At 42.3% G+C, this 17444-nt stretch overlaps 1 protein-coding gene and 1 long non-coding RNA gene across 3 annotated transcripts in view; one reads left to right on the top strand and one right to left on the bottom strand.

Moving 5' to 3' along the window:
• Positions 1-17444, bottom strand: part of LOC130918489 (uncharacterized) — a 54237-nt gene that overhangs the window by 14070 nt on the left and 22723 nt on the right. Inside the window, exons 1-2 of one of the 2 annotated variants that reach the window (XR_009063765.1) lie at positions 11505-11594; positions 2139-2304 (exon numbers count right to left, since the gene is read on the bottom strand). This is a non-coding gene — a long non-coding RNA (uncharacterized LOC130918489). Of the gene's footprint in view, positions 1-2138; positions 2305-11504; positions 11595-17444 lie in introns of those variants that run through there. The other variant, XR_009063764.1, reaches the window with a different exon arrangement.
• The window catches only part of ndnf (neuron-derived neurotrophic factor), a 45665-nt gene that overhangs the window by 19048 nt on the left and 9173 nt on the right, over positions 1-17444 (top strand). The window contains exons 2-3 of the mRNA XM_057840219.1: positions 5962-6165; positions 12978-13102. Of these exons, the coding sequence (XP_057696202.1) occupies positions 5963-6165; positions 12978-13102 (328 nt within the window). The 5' untranslated portion in view covers position 5962. The remainder of the gene's footprint in view (positions 1-5961; positions 6166-12977; positions 13103-17444) is intronic.

Genomic DNA, 17444 nt, shown 5'->3' with positions numbered 1-17444 from the left:
CAGTGCCTTGCAAAAGTATTCGGCCCCCTTGAACCTTGCAACCTTTCGCCACATTTCAGGCTTCAAACATAAAGATATAAAATTTTGATTTTTTTTTTTCAAGAATCAACAACAAGTGGGACACAATCGTGAAGTGGAACAACATTTATTGGATAATTTAAACTTTTTTAACAAATAAAAAACTGAAAAGTAGGGCGTGCAATATTATTCAGCCCCCTTGCGTTAATACTTTGTAGCGCCACCTTTTGCTCCAATTACAGCTGCAAGTCGCTTGGGGTATGTTTCTATCAGTTTTGCACATCGAGAGGCTGACATTCTTGCCCATTCTTCCTTGCAAAACAGCTCGAGCTCAGTGAGGTTGGATGGAGAGTGTTTGTGAACAGCAGTCTTCAGCTCTTTCCACAGATTCTCCATTGGATTCAGGTCTGGACTTTGACTTGGCCATTCTAACACCTGGATACGTTTATTTTTGAACCATTCCATTGTAGATTTGGCTTTATGTTTTGGATCATTGTCCTGTTGGAAGATAAATCTCCGTCCCAGTCTCAGGTCTTGTGCAGATACCGACAGGTTTTCTTCCAGAATGTTCCTGTATTTGGCTGCATCCATCTTCCCGTCAATTTTAACCATCTTCCCTGTCCCTGCTGAAGAAAAGCAGGCCCAAACCATGATGCTGCCACCACCATGGTTGACAGTGGGGATGGTGTGTTCAGGGTGATGAGCTGTGTTGCTTTTACGCCAAACATATCGTTTTGCATTGTGGCCAAAAAGTTCAATTTTGGTTTCATCTGAGCAGAGCACCTTCTTCCACATGTTTGGTGTGTCTCCCAGGTGGCTTGTGGCAAACTTTAAACGAGACTTTTTATGGATATCTTTGAGAAATGGCTTTCTTCTTGCCACTCTTCCATAAAGGCCAGATTTGTGCAGTGTACGACTGATTGTTGTCCTATGGACAGACTCTCCCACCTCAGCTGTAGATCTCTGCAGTTCATCCAGAGTGATCATGGGCCTCTTGGCTGCATCTCTGATCAGTTTTCTCCTTGTTTGAGAAGAAAGTTTGGAAGGACGGCCGGGTCTTGGTAGATTTGCAGTGGTCTGATGCTCCTTCCATTTCAATATGATGGCACAGAGCAGGTGCATTTATACGGAGACTTGATTACACACAGGTGGATTCTGTTTATCATCATCGGTCATTTCCGACAACATTGGATCATTCAGAGATCCTCACTGAACTTCTGGAGTGAGTTTGCTGCACTGAAAGTAAAGGGGCCGAATAATATTGCACGCCCCACTTTTCAGTTTTTTATTTGTTAAAAAAGTTGAAATTATCCAATAAATGTTGTTCCACTTCACGATTGTGTCCCACTTGTTGTTGATTCTTGACAAGAAAATAAAATTTCATATCTTAATGTTTGAAGCCTGAAATGTGGCGAAAGGTTGCAAGATTCAAGGGGGCCGAATACTTTTGCAAGGCACTGCATCTTCCATTTTCTAATATTTGCTCCCACAGTTGATTTCTTTACTCCAAAGGTTTTACCTATTGCAGATTCAGTCTTCCCAGCCTGGTGCAGGTCTACAATTTTGTCTCTGGTGTCCTTTGACAGCTCTTTGGTCTTGGCCATAGTGGAGTTTGGAGTGTGACTGACTGAGGTTGTGGACAGGTGTCTTTTATACTGATAATGAGTTAAAACAGGTGCCATTAATTCAGGTAACGAGTGGAGCCTCGTTAGAAGTGGTTAGACCTCGTTAGAAGAAGTGAGATCTCTTGGACAGCCAGAAATCTTGCTTGTTTGTTAGTGACCAAATACTTATTTTCCACTCTAATTTGGAAATAAATTCTTTAAAAATCAAACAATGTGATTTTCTGTTGTTTTTTTTTCTTTCTACATTCTGTCTCTCATGGTTGAGGTTTACCCATGTTGACATTTACAGGCCTCTCTAGTCTTTTCAAGTTGGAGAACTTGCACAATTGGTGGTTGACTAAATACTTATTTGCCCCACTGTAGGTGCCGGCAAAAATCGGTAATCAAATTCCTCGGCAATTAATTTATTAATCGATTTTAATCGATTAATTGTTGTAGCCTTAACTGAAATATTCTTCTAGTCTGTGAGGAAGACAAACGTTTCGAGGTTCTCACCACTAATGTTTTCACTTTCAACGCCTGCGTCGCATCATGATGTCACTCGAAGATGATGTCATCGCGCACATGTGCCGAGCAGCAGCGCCGACATACGCCGCGATGTTAACACGGTCGCGTGCGGGCGCTGTCGTCGCACGACGTCACGTGGCAAAAATCTGCGCATCTGGAAAAGATGAGTGAAGAATAATTAAGAGTTGCGGGGCTTTAAAAGTGTCGTTTGTTAAAGGGAACACATTGTAATTTAAAGCTTTACAGATTATTTCTCCATTCGTTCATTCAGTGTGGTACGTCATCGGTAGTACTAAAAACTTGTATTCTTTGAAATTTGCTTTATAACTGCCGGTTGCCCCATCCAAGATGGCCGCCAGTTATGCACGCTACCGAAAAAAAGAGCGCTTGTCGCTCATAGCAAGGCGATGATAGAGGTACAATTGTGTGGCGTCCAATCATCGTATTGCTGTGAATTGAAATGAGTTTATCCCGAGTAGACGTCCAATCCCCCGAATAGACGTCCAATCCGTTTGAAGCGGGAGGAATGGCAGCGAATGAACGATGACAAGAACTGACATTAATCTTTTAAAAATTGGTTGAGAAATAAATTAGTTATGACTTCATTTTGATGTCAATACATTGACATTAATGGGAATGTCGCCCCTAGCAATATGGCCGGCCGGAGGCCATGTTGGTAAGGGCAATGAAAGGTCTTTTCTTGCCATTGCTGTCAATTTAAACAAGTTTATCTCTTGTAGATGTCTAATCCATGTGAAGTGGGAAGGTGGCAAAATGTTAATTCTCTGTCATCCCTCCTGCGTCAACTGGATTGGACAGCTAGAGCAGTCAATGGCAACCACTGACATTGATAACCTTTTAAAAATTGGTTGAGAAATTAACTATTTATGACTTCATTTTAATTTCAATGCATTGGCATAAATGGGAATGTTGACCCTACCAACATGGCCGCCCATAGGCCATGTTGGTAGGGGCGATGAAAGGTGGCAGAAAGTTCATTCGCTGCCATCCCTCCCACGTCCAATGGATTGGACAGCTAGAGCAGTCAATGGCAACCACTCAAATTGAAAATCTTTTAAAAATTGGTTGAGAAATGAACTAGTTTTGACTTTATTATGATGTCAAAGCATTGACTTTAATGGAAATGTCGCCCTTACCAACATGGCCGCCCAGTCGTCGGTGCCATCCTTCCTGACATTTTAATTGTCCTTCAAGCCGGATTGCAAGATACCGGGAGAAGACTGTGCACAATTTCCTTTTCAGTAATCCAAAATTAACAGGAAGTGACCTGTAAATGCCCCCTAAATCAACAGGAAGTGAGCAAAAATCAACAGGAAGTGACCTGAAGCCATGTTGGTAGGGGCGATGAAAGCTCTTTTCAAGCTTTTGTGGTGAATTGTTACGAGTTCATCAGTCTCTGGTAGACGTCCTATCCGTTTGAAGTGGGAAGGTGGCAGAACGTTCATTCGCTGCCATCCCTCCTGCGTCAACTGGATTGGACATCTAGAGCAGTCAATGGCGACCACTGACATTGATAATCTTTTAAAAATTGGTTGAGAAATAAACTAGTTATGACTTCATTTTAGCGTCAATGCATTTACATTACTGGGAATGTTGCCCCTACCAATATGGCCGCCCGTACGCCATGTTGGTAGGGGCAATGAAAGCTCTTTTTATGCTTATGCAGTGAGATATTCTATCAGTCTGAAGTGGGAAGGTGGCAGAACGTTTTCGCTGCCATCCCTACCGCTTCAAATGGATTGGACAGCTAGAGAAGTCAATGGACACCAATAACATTGATAATCTTTTAAAATTTGGTTGAGAAATAAACTAGATATGACAATGTCGTCCCTACCAACATGGCCGCCCGTACCCCATGCTGGTAGGGGGGGTGAAAGGTCTTTTCATGGTTCTGCTGTCAATTGAAATGAGCTCATCTTGCGTAGAAGTCCAATCCATTTGAAGTGGAAGAGTGGCAGAACGTTTATTTGTTGCCATCCCTCCAAATTCAACTGGATTGGACATCTAGAGGAGTCAATAGCAACCACTGACATTGATAATCTTTTTAAAAATTGGTTGAGAAATGACCCAATTATGACTTCATTTTAATGTCAATGCATTGACAATAATGGGAATGTTGCCCCTACTAAAATGGTTGCCTGGAGGCCATGTTGGTTGGGGCGATGAAAGGTATTGTTATTCTTTTGCTGTTGATTGAAACTAGCTTCTCTCGTGGACGTCCAATCCGTTCATTCGCTGCGATCCCTCCTAAAAATTTTAATGGTCCTTCGAGCCGGATTGCAAGACACCGGGAGTTCCAAGAGGTGGAGTCTACGTTCAGTAAAGACCGTGCACAACTTCCTTTTCAGTCACCCAAAATTAACAGGAAGTGACCTGTAAATGCCCCCCAAATCAACAGGAAGTGAACTGTAAATGCCCCTAAATTCAACAGTAAGTGATAGAGCTGGGAATCTTTGGGCATCTAACGATTCGATTACGATTCAGAGGCTCCGATTTGATTATAAAACGATTGATGCACCCCCCTCCTTTTTTTTTTTTTTTTTTTTTTTTTTTTTTTTTTAAATGTTTTGTACATTAGTTCCAAAATTGTTACAAAAATAACAGTAAATAAAATACTCCAGTGCCCATTCTGTGTCAGCAGCTTTAAACTACATTCAATTAATTTAATGTTGTGAATCAACCATTACAGTTGTTAAAATTGCTCCCGTTATTCAATAATTTCCCTTCTGTCTACTTGACATGTCAAAGTTTCAAAACTGTTTCATCACTTAAAGATTGATTCAAGACAAGATTTTGCCGATTTAAGAGTATTTTAGCTAAAAAAGTTAATTAGGTTCACTACAACAGAGCCTTCTCGAGAAGTCTACTGCTTTAAGATGGCTGCTGTTGACTAACACCGCCGTCGTCTGTCATTATGCATCTAATTCTACATATATATGAAATCTACTGTAGCCGTATGTTTGTAGCAACTAGCAACTGGGCGTTGTTTGTAGCCGCTGTTGGCCCCAGTCAGTTATGATTTTTTTTTTTTTTATCTAGTGGCATGAGTTGAACATAACATTTACTCTCGGTCTGTTCCTCATTGCGTCCCAAAGACCACGCTGACTATGTTTTTCTTCCGCTTTACCTGGTATAATTCAATAATCGGAATATGGATGTTTGTGAATCGCTCTCCACGGCCGAATCGTGAATAATCTAAGAATCGGAAATTTCGCACGCCTCTAGTAAGTGACTCGTAAAGCCCTAAACTCAACAGAAAGTGATCTGTAAATGCCTGTATAATCAACAGAAAGTGACCCGTAAATTTCCCTAAAATCAACAGGAAGTGACCTGTGAATGCCCCTAAAATCAACAGGAAGTGAGCGAAAATCAACAGGAAATGACTTGAAATGCCTCAAGATGAACGCATTGCCTGGCATTGGCTGCCACTGACGACCATAGTCATCCAATCCATTTGAAGCGGGAGGCAGGGAATGAACATTGGCTGCCATCCCTCCTACTACCTATTAAAAGGAAGTGCACGGTCTGTAGTGGACGCAGACTCCGCCTCTGGGAACTCTCGACATCCTGCAATCTGGCTCGAAGGACCATTAAAATGTCAAGTTCAACTTCATCTTAATAATCACTTCATCAGAAGTGACTCAAGAATGTCCCCAAATGAATAGGATGTAACAGTGTATAACTGTTAATGGCTCTGATAACTTTCTCCCAATGTTCAAATTAATTCGACGTCTTTTGCCATCGATGGCAGCGAACGAGTCTTCAAATTTTGTTTATGTTTGTGTTCCAGGATGAGGCTGTGTAAAGGCTGGAGGAGTGGTTTGCTGCTATTGCTTCTACTGGAAGTTGTAGGAACCTTTGCACAGAAACTACCCACGCGCGATGAAGGACTTTTCCAGATGCAGATCCGAGACAAGTCCATCTTCCACGACTCCTCCGTCATTCCGGACGGCGCCGAGATTAGCGGCTACCTCTTCAGGGACACGCCCAAAAGGTAAGCATCACCGATAACGATGCTAGTATCGGAAAGGGGCCCCGATGCGGGGCTAAAATGCAGGCATCGGCTAGTAGTAAGAAACTAGAAAGGCAATTTGTGGAGAAATTGCGATGGTAGCTTTGCTGTGATGGGTTTTCTTGCAATTGAAATGAATGGCGAACAGGGCCATTGGAAATGAATTGGAAAATTTGCCAATTCAATATGAATGGGTATGTTTGGGTATGGGTATGTCAGTTTCTGTTGATTTGAGGGCATTTCTGGGTCACTTCCTGTTGATATTGCGTCACTTCCTGTTTTTTTTTTGTTTTTTTTTAGCATTTTCTGTTCATATCAGGTCACTTCCTGTTGATTTGGGGGCATTTCGTGTTCACTTCCTATTCATATTGGGTCACTTCCTTTTGATTTTGAAGCATTTCAGGATCATTTCTTGTAGATATCTGTCACTTCCTGTTGATTTGCGGGAATGTCAGGATCCCTGCCTGTTGATTTGGGGGCATTTCGGGGTCACTTCCTGTTCATTTGGGTCACTTCCTATTTATTTGGGGGTATTTCAGGGAACTTCCTGTTCATATTGGGGGACTTCCTAATTGATATCAAGGTATTTCAGGTTCACTTCCTGTCCGTGTTTGGTCGCTTCGTTTTGATTTTGAGGCATACCAGGGTCATTTCTTGTATATATTGGCTCACTTCCTGTTGATTTGTGGGTATTTCAGGGTCACTTCCTATTCTTATTGGGTCACTTCCTCTTGATTTTTAGGCATTCCTGGGTCACCTCCTCTTGATTTCTGGGCATTTCAGAGTCTCTTCCTGAAATTATTGGGTCACTTCCTGTTGATTTTGAGGCATTCAAGGGTCACTTCCTGTAGATATTGGGTCACTTCCTGTTTTATTGGGGGCATTTCAGGTTCACTTCCTGTACATATGGGGTTATTTCGAATTGATTTTGAGGCATACCAGGGCCATTTCTTGTATATATTGGCTCACTTCCTGTTGATTTGTGGGTATTCAGGGTCACTTTCTGTTCTTATTGGGTCACTTCCTTTTGATTTTTAGGCATTCTTGGGTCACCTCCTCTTGATTTTTAGGCATTCCTGGGTCACTTCCTCTGGATTACAGGGCATTTCAGAGTCTTCCTGAAATTATTGGGTCACTTCCTTCTGATTTTGAGGCATTTCAGGGTCATTTCTTGTATATATTGGCTCACTTCCTGTTGATTTGTGGGTATCTCAGGGTCACTTCTTGTTTATATTGGGTCACTTCCTCTTGATTTTTAGGCATTCCTGGGTCACCTCCTCTTGATTTCTGGGCATTTCAGAGTCTCTTCCTGAAATTATTGGGTCACTTCCTGTTGATTTTGAGGCATTCAAGGGTCACTTCCTGTAGATATTGGGTCACTTCCTGTTTTATTGGGGGCATTTCAGGTTCACTTCTTGTACATATGGGGTCACTTCGAATTGATTTTGAGGCATTACAGGGTCACTTCCTGCAGATATCGGGTCACTTCCTGATATCGGGGTATTTCGGGTTCACTTCCTGTCCATGTTTGGTCACTTCCTTTCGATTTTGAGGCATTCCAGGGTCATTTCTTGTATATATTGGCTCACTTCCTGATCATTTGTGGGTATTTCAGGGTCACTTCCTGTTCATATTGGGTCACTTCCTCTTGATTTCGGGGCATTTCAGGTTCACTTCCTGTACATATTGGGTCACTTGCCATTGATATTGGGGGGGGGGGGGGGTTCGGATTCACTTCCTGTCCATATTGGGTCACTTCCTGTTGATTTGGAGGCATTCCAGGATCACATCCTGTTGATTTGTGGGCATTTCAGGGTCACTTCCTGTTGATATGGAGGCTTTTTTGGATTTTCCTAAACATATGGGCTCACTTCCCATTGATTTTGAGGCATTCAAGGGTCACTTTATGTAGATATTGGGTCACTTCTTATGCATTTGGGGATGGGTTAACTTCCCGTCCAGGCTTTCCAAGGTCACTTTCTGTATTTGTTAGTTCACTTCCTGTTTATTTGTTGGTATTAGAGGGTCACTTCCTGTTGATTTGGGGGGATTTCAAGGTAACGTCCTGTTGATTTGGATGGGGCGTTTCAGGTTCACTTCCTGTACATACTGGATCACATCCTGTTGATATGGGAGGGGTTTGGGGTTCACTTCCTGTCCATATTTGGTCACTTCCTTTTGAATACATTGGGTCACTTCCTGTTGATTTTTTTGAAATTTCAGACTCCTTTCCTATGGATTTTTGGGTATCTGAGGGTCACTTCCTGTTGATTTGGATAGGGGCATTTCAGGTTCATTTCTTGTACATATTGGGTCACTTCCTGATGATTTGGATGGGGCGTTTCAGGTTCACTTCCTGTACATACCGGGTCACATCCTGTTGATATGGGAGGGGTTTCGAGTTCACTTCCTGTCCATATTTGGTCACTTCTTTTTGATTTTGATGTATTATGGGATTTTTTTTGTATATATTGGGTCACTTCCTTTTGATATTTTTGAAATTTCAGGCTCGTTTCCTTTGGATTTTTGGGTCTCTGAGGGTCACTTTCTGTTGATTTGGGGGCATTTCAGGGTCACTTCCTGTTGATTTGGATAGGGGCATTTCAGGTTCACTTCCTGTACATATTGGGTCACTTCCTGATGATTTGGATGGGGGCGTTTCAGGTTCACTTCCTGTACATACCGGGTCACGTCCTGTTGATATGGAAGGGGTTTTGGGTTCACTTCCTGTCCATATTTGGTCACTTCCTTTTGATTTTAATGTATTCATGGGAATTTTTTTGTATATATTGGGTCACTTCCTTTTGATATTTTTGAAATTTCAGGCTCGTTTCCTTTGGATTTTTGGGTCTCTGAGGGTCACTTTCTGTTGATTTGGGGGCATTTCAGGGTCACTTCCTGTTGATTTGGATAGGGGCATTTCAGGTTCACTTCCTGTACATATTGGGTCACTTCCTGATGATTTGGATGGGGGCGTTTCAGGTTCACTTCCTGTACATACTGGGTCACGTCCTGTTGATATGGAAGGGGTTTCGGGTTCACTTCCTGTCCATATTTGGTCACTTCCTTTTGATTTTAATGTATTCATGGGAATTTTTTTGTTTATTTTTTTTGAAATTTCAGGCTCGTTTCCTTTGGACTTTTGGGTATCTGAGGGTCACTTCCTGTTTATTCGGGGGAGATTTCAGGATAACTTCCAGTTGATTTGGTTGGGGGCATTTCAGGTTCACTTCCTGTACATTTCGGATTCACTTCCTGTTGATTTTGGGGCATTTCCGGTTCACTTACTGTATATATTGGCTCACTTCCTGTTGATTTTGGGACATTTCAGGCTCACTTCCTGTTGATTTTTTTTGGTATTTCAGGGTCACTTCCTCTTGATTTGGGGGGATTTCGGGTTCATTTCCTGTACATATGGGGGTCACTTCCCATTCATTTTGAGGCATTCCAGGGTCATGTCGTGGGCACATCGGGTCACTTTCTGTTGATTTAGGGGGATTTCTGGGTAGGTAACTTCTTGTTGAGTTGGATGGGGGCATTTCAAATTCACTTCCTGTACATAATAGGTCACTTCCTGTTGATGTGGGTGGGGTGGGGGGGTTCGGGTTCACTTCCTGTCCATGTTTGGTCACTTCCTTTTGATTTTGAGGCATTCCAGGGTCACTTCCTGTTGATTTTCGGGTATTTTTGGGTCACTTCTTGTTGATTTAGAGGCATTCCAGGGTCACGTCCCGTAGATATTGGGTCACTTCTTGTTGATTTTGGGAATTTCGGGATAACTTCCTGTTGATTTTGATGGGGGCATTTCAGGTTCAGTTCCTGTGCATATTGGGTCACTCCCTGTTGATATGGGCGTGGGGGGGTTGATTTCACTTCTTGCCCATATTTGGTCACTTTCTTTTGAGTTTGAGGCATTCCAGGGTCACTTCCTGTATATATTGGCTCACTTCCTGTTGATTTTGGGACATTTCAGGCTCACTTCCTGTTGATTTTTTTGGTATTTCAGGGTCACTTCCTGTTGATTTGGGGGTATTTTGGGTTCATTTCCTGTACATATGGGGTCACTTCCCATTCATTTTGAGGCATTCCAGGGTCACTTCCTGGTCACATCGGGTCACTTTCTGTTGATTTAGGGGGATTTCTGGGTAACTTCCTGTTGATTTGGATGGGGGCATTTCAGGTTCACTTCCTGTACATATTTGTCACTTCCTGTTGATGTGTGTGAGTGGGGGTTCAGGTTCACTTCCTGTCCATGTTTGGTCACTTCCTTTTGATTTTGAGGCATTCCAGGGTCACTTCTTGTATATACTGGGTTACTCCCTGTTGTTTTTCGGACATTTCAGGCTCACTTCCTGTTGATATTTTTGGTATTTCAGTGTCCCTTCCTATTGTACCACAAAGGGCCGCAGTGGGTGCAGGTTTTTGTTGCAATCCATTAAGAGGACACCTTTTCACCAATCTGGTGTTTTACAAGTGCGATCAGTCGATTGCAGTCAGGTGCTTCTTATTTCTGCTGAAACCTCATTGGTTAAACTTTCTGTGCTGGCTCAGTTGGAACAAAGACCAGGACCCACTGCGGCCTTCGAGGACCGGTTTACCCAGCCCTGATTTAGAGGCATTCCAGGGTCACTTCCTGTTGATTCGGGGGGATTTCAGGGTAACTTACTGTTAATTTGAAGGGGGGGATTTTAGGTTCACTTCCTGTACATGTTGGGCCGCTTCCTGTTGATTTGGCGGGATTTCGGGGCAACCTTCTGTAGATATTGGGTCACTCTCTGTTGTATTGGGGCATTTCGGGGACAATTTCTGTTCATATTCGGTGACTTCCTGTTCATTTTGGCAAATTTCAGTTCAGTTAAGTTAAAAAAAAAAAAAAAAAAAACATTTTAAAATATTTTTTTTTTGTTTTTTTAACAAAAAAAAAATCCAATTTAATTTTCAGTATTTAGTAGTTGTGATGTATTCCTCCAATGTTTGATGTGTATTTGTTAAATGTAAATTAAGGGGGTTAAAAAAACATTTTGGCCTTTGAGAACATTTTAGGTCTCAGTTTTTTAAGGATTTCATTCATTTATTGTCAAACATAGCAGGTAGGCACAAAAAGTTTTTAAAGGGATCCTCTATTTTTAAGACAAGTAATTCTTAAAAGATAATGTTAGTATGAGTTATAATAATTTGATATTAAAACCCCTCTTAATATTTTTGTTTTAATAAAGGTTGTAAATTTTTTTTAAGTGCTAGGTCGCCATTCTTGTTACGTGGCAGTACGTGACGTCACCGGTCCCGTTGCCGAAATTCCAGCGTGTCACTCGTTAGCTTACCCAACATGTCGTCAGTCCTACCCTTCCTATTTGAACCAGATCTGAAAAGTGAAGAGCAGGACAGCACTGTCGGTCGTTCACGAGACGATCTTCAGGGAAAAATGCGTGCAGCAAATACCTGATAAGACAAAAGTTGGGCAAAACTGGTGATGCGAGAGAGTCCTGTTGGAAACTCAGGTTGGGAGAGAGAGTGTATGCTGTCGGTTTTATTAGCAGATATTCAAGGTAAGCATATTGCGTTTTCAAACTTATCCCAATATAATTATGTGGATTGTTAGCATCCAGAGTTGTCGTGTGCTTTACATACAGTACAGGCCAAAGAGCACACCTTATGTAATCCAGTTCTTGTACATTGTAACGCGTGGTAGCTAGGATACGTGTATAAAAGTACCAAAAAGGGGAGAAGCTTCCACTTATGCACATTTATTCACAAAAATAATATTTCCACCTTGACCACTCTTCACTCGGGAGCTCAGCAGTACGCAAACACGCGTTCCCTGACGAACTCCCAACATTGTTGTAAGGTCCACATCAGAGTCCCTGTCGTCACTGTAGCGTGACACAGTGCTTTAATTATTTAGTATGATTTGGGGAAAACTCCCACGAAGAATAGTCAACATAAAAGATAGCAATACTAGTCCAAATCCACGTTTTTTACTCACTCAAAGATCCAGGAATTGGACCGATACCATGGCAATGTCGCAGCCGTGATTAGGCTGTCGATTCCACAAAATAGACTGATCCGAAAAGCCGCTGTGGGACCGACGAATCAAAAAAATTGACGATCCGAAACCAATATTGCAGACGCGGTGGCACTGTCGGATCCAGAAAATAGATGGATCCCTTACTTGACTGAGGATCCAGGAAAAATGTTCGGGCGCCAGTTGTAACGCGTGGTGGGTAGGATACGTGCATACAGGGACCAAAAAGGGGGAGAAGCTTCCACTTATGTACATTTATTCACTAAAAATAATAATTCCACCATGACCACTCACTTCACTCCCGTTGTTTCTATTTGACTGGAAATTGCATCCAAAAGCAGCACATCGTGGCATTTTACTTCACGAGTTTAGGCAGCAATAAGCAATTGTTGAACACGCTACACATTCGGAAAGATCCCAATGACGTCATCACTGCGAGCCCGCAAACGATGGCGCCAACTAACGGTCAAAATATGTAGTAAATATTATAAAATATTGCCATTGATTTAACATTTTATGTGTTTTTAACAACATATTTTAGTACAAGAGAACAATTGTGGTTTATTAGAGCCTACATGTATTTAAGTTAGAGGATCACTTTAAGCATTGTCTCACTCAGCCTTGATAGCAATTATTTACATTCCAGTGAGGATACAGTGATTTAGTACAGTGTCGACATCAGTAGAGGAACCGTTTTCGGGAGCCCAAAAATGGTTTAAAATGGCAAAAATAGAAAACAATCATCTTGATCACAGCTACTCGATTGTTTCAGGTACTACTTTGTGGTGGAAGAAGACAACACGCCGCTGTCGGTGACGGTGACGCCGTGCGACGCGCCGCTGGAGTGGACCTTGACGTTGCAGGAGCTGCCGGAGGAGGCCAGCGGCGAGGCGTCAGGTAATGACTAGTCTGATGTGGAAAACGCGTGTTTCGGTTGGGTTTTCATTAAGTCTCACCGCTGGCGGACCTTTCATTTGAGAGCGCCGACGAGGAATTAAAGCCATTTAAAGCCACCTTTACTTAGGTCGCCCTGATTGTTTGAAGTTTTCAGTCTTTCTCTTAGTTTTCTTTTTGAATGATTCAAGCAGTCTAAACCCGTAATAGGGCAATCATTGGCAGCCATTGATGGCTCTAGATCCATTTTGACTGGGAGTGGTGAAAGTAAAAAAAAAAAAAAATGTAAATCAATAAAATTGAGTTTTTTCCCCCTAATCTCATATTGTTAACAATTAATTAATCAATAATATTTAACATAATCTAACGCATTGCGTGCCATTGTACGTATTAAATTTCCAATTAATTTAAACCGGGAGAAAGTAAACGAATTTTAAAAAGTTGAAAACGATGATTTAGTAAATAAATAGTAAAAAATAAACAAATATCCCCAAATCAACAGGAAATGACCAGATATCAACAGGACGTTTTCCCCAAGTGTCTCGATTCCATTGACGCATATGGAAGTCAATGCCATTGATGGTCAAGGACGTCTAAATTTCCCATTCATTTCCAATGGCGTTTACATTGACATTCATTGACGTCCGCTCCTGGGGCATCCATGCCTCGGACGTCTGCGACTTGGACATCCACGCCTTGTACGTCCACGCATGTCCGCAACTTGGATGTCCGCGAATGCCATTGACGGCCATGTATGTCAAATATACAGTGCCTTGCAAAAGTATTCGGCCCCCTTGAATCTTGCAACCTTTCGCCACATTTCAGGCTTCAAACATAAAGATATGAAATTAAATTTTTTTGCCGAGAATCAACAACAAGTGGGACACAATCGTGAAGTGGAACAAAATTTATTGGATAATTTCAACTTTTTTAACAAATAAAAAACTGAAAAGTGGGGCGTGCAATATTATTCGGCCCCCTTGCGTTAATACTTTGTAGCGCCACCTTTTGCTCCAATTACAGCTGCAAGTCGCTTGGGGTATGTTTCTATCAGTTTTGCACATCGAGAGACTGACATTCTTGCCCATTCTTCCTTGCAAAACAGCTCGAGCTCAGTGAGGTTGGATGGAGAGTGTTTGTGAACAGCTGTCTTCAGCTCTTTCCACAGATTCTCGATTGGATTCAGGTCTGGACTTTGACTTGGCCATTCTAACACCTGGATACGTTTATTTTTGAACCATTCCATTGTAGATTTGGCTTTATGTTTTGGATCATTGTCCTGTTGGAAGATAAATCTCCGTCCCAGTCTCAGGTCTTGTGCAGATACCAACAGGTTTTCTAACAGAATGTTCCTGTATTTGGCTGCATCCATCTTCCCGTCAATTTTAACCATCTTCCCTGTCCCTGCTGAAGAAAAGCAGGCCCAAACCATGATGCTGCCACCACCATGTTTGACAGTGGGGATGGTGTGTTCAGGGTGATGAGCTGTGTTGCTTTTACGCCAAACATATCGTTTTGAATTGTGGCCAAAAAGTTCAATTTTGGTTTCATCTGACCAGAGCACCTTCTTCCACATGTTTGGTGTGTCTCCCAGGTGGCTTTTGGCAAACTTTAAACGAGACTTTTTATGGATATCTTTGAGAAATGGCTTTCTTCTTGCCACTCTTCCATAAAGGCCAGATTTGTGCGGTGTACGACTGATTGTTGTCCTATGGACAGACTCTCCCACCTCAGCTGTAGATCTCTGCAGTTCATCCAGAGTGATCATGGGCCTCTTGGCTGCATCTCTGATCAGTTTTCTCCTTGGAAAGTTTGGAAGGACGGCCAGGTCTTGGTAGATTTGCAGTGGTCTGATGCTCCTTCCATTTCAATATGATGGCTTGCACAGTGCTCCTTGAGATGTTTAAAGCTTGGGAAATCTTTTTGTATCCAAATCCGGCTTTAAACTTGTCCACAACAGTATCTCGGACCTGCCTGGTGTGTTCCTTGGTTTTCATAATGCTCTCTGCACTTTAAACAGAACCCTGAGACTATCACAGAGCAGGTGCATTTATACGGAGACTTGATTACACAACGGTGGATTCTATTTATCATCATCGGTCATTTAGGACAACAATGGATCATTCAGAGATCCTCACTGAACTTCTGGAGTGAGTTTGCTGCACTGAAAGTAAAGGGGCCGAATAATATTGCACGCCCCACTTTTCAGTTTTTTATTTGTTAAAAAAAGTTTAAATTATCCAATAAATGTTGTTCCACTTCACGATTGTGTCCTACTTGTTGTTGATTCTTGACAAAAAAATTAAATTTCATATCTTTATGTTTGAAGCCTGAAATGTGGCGAAAAGTTGCAAGATTCAAGGGGGCCGAATACTTTTGCAACGCACTGTATTGATGCCAATGTACTTGGATTCCATTGATGCATTCGTAAGTGGATGCCATTGACAGCCATTCACGTCCAAATTTCCCATTCAATTTCAATGGCATTTACATTGACATTCATTGACGTCCGCAAATTGCACGTCCACGCCTCGGAAGTCTGCGACTTGGATGTCCACCTACGTCCACGCCTTGGACGTCCATGCCTCGGATGTTCACGCATGTCCGCGCCTTGGACGTCCGCGAATGTCGGCGCCTTGGACGTCCGCGCACGTCCACGCCTTGTACGTCCACGCATGTCTGCGACATGGACGGCCGCGAATGCCATTGATGGCCATGTATGTCGATTCTATTGATGCGAATGTACTTGGATTCCATTGATGCATTCGTAAGTGGATGCCATTGACAGCCATTTACGTCCAAATTTCCCATTCATTTTCAATGGCATTTACATTGACATTCATTGACGTCCGCAACTTGGACGTCCACGCCTCAGACATCTGCGAATTGGACATGTAGGCCTTGGACGTCCGCAGACTGGATGCCCGCGCCTTGGACGTCCATTCCTCGTGCTTTCACACTGGTCCGCGCCTCGGACGTCCACGCACATCTACGCGTTGGACGTCTGCGCACGTCCACGTCTTGTAAGTCCACGCATGTCCGCGCAGTGGACATCCGCGAATGTCGGCGCCTTGGACTTCCGCGAATGTCGGCATCATGGATTTCCGTGCATTGGACCTCTGTGCACGTCTGCACCTCGGATGTCCACACCTTGTAAGTCCACGCATGTCCGCACATTGGACATCCACGCACATCTGCGACTTGGACGTCCACGAATTGGACGTCCGCGAATATCAGCGCCTTGGATGTCTGTCCATTGGACGTCCGTGCACGTCCACGCCTTGTACGTCCACGCATGTCTGAACCTCGGATCTCTGCGATGTCCGCGCATTTGTAGTCCACGATTTGGACGTCCACTTATTGGAAGTCTGCGCCTCGGACGTCCACAACTCGGATGTCCACCCCTACGGACGTTCACGCATGTCTGCGCCTCGAACATCCGTGCACGTCTGCGACTTGAACGTTCTTCCCTTAGAGGTACATGCATGTCTGTGACTTTGACGTCCGTGCCGTTGACGTCCTCGCGCGTCCTAACCCTAACCTGGGCGGGTCTAAGATCTGTATCTCCTTACAGCAAAACCCAAATTAATTTCTCCAGAAATTGAAGTTTCTAGTATAAAAAAAGAAATATTGTATGTAATGTCATACAATATTGTATGTGGTGTATTTCCGTTTAAATAATAAAATAAAAACACAAAATTAAATATATAAAAAATGGTAAAAAAATAAAGGATTTGAATATTCATATTAGAATTATTTTCCATTTTTAAAAGTGTATTTTATATGAATAAATTTTAAATAAAATGAAAAAAAATTGTACATTGAATTTTATTATGTGTTGTATTTCTGTTTTTATTCATTTTATTTGAATTTTTAAACTTTATTAATTCATATAAAAATACACAAAAATAATTTCTATTATTTATATATAGATATAGAAATTATTTTCCATTTTTTTATAAATAGTGACAAAAAATAAAGTTTGAAATTTATCAAATGTTAACAGAAACCAAATTAAAATGAATAAATACAGGAATACACCCCCAATGACACTCTAAAATGGACATCAAATTTTGGGTCGCATAAATGAACTGCATCAATATTTGGCTAAATTTGCAGGGTTCAAATCGAGTGCAAACAAGGGCTTGCCGGCCAAAAAATGCAGTATACATAATTCGCCGGTATCATAACCAATGTGAACACCTGGTCACATGTCACTAGATGATTTACCGCTCGCACCGACTGTCGAAGACTCGTTCCTGGCTTCAAAAGGAGCAGATCGGCTTCCGAAAGCGGAGCGAGCGTGTCCAATTTGGCCCGGGGAGTTTGTTCTCATGGCCGCGCT

Source organism: Corythoichthys intestinalis, chromosome 7, assembly GCF_030265065.1.
Source record: "Corythoichthys intestinalis isolate RoL2023-P3 chromosome 7, ASM3026506v1, whole genome shotgun sequence".
Lineage (NCBI taxonomy): Eukaryota > Metazoa > Chordata > Actinopteri > Syngnathiformes > Syngnathidae > Corythoichthys > Corythoichthys intestinalis.
The sequence above is the reverse complement of the archived record's forward strand: the minus strand, read 5'-3'. Positions and strand labels throughout refer to the sequence as shown.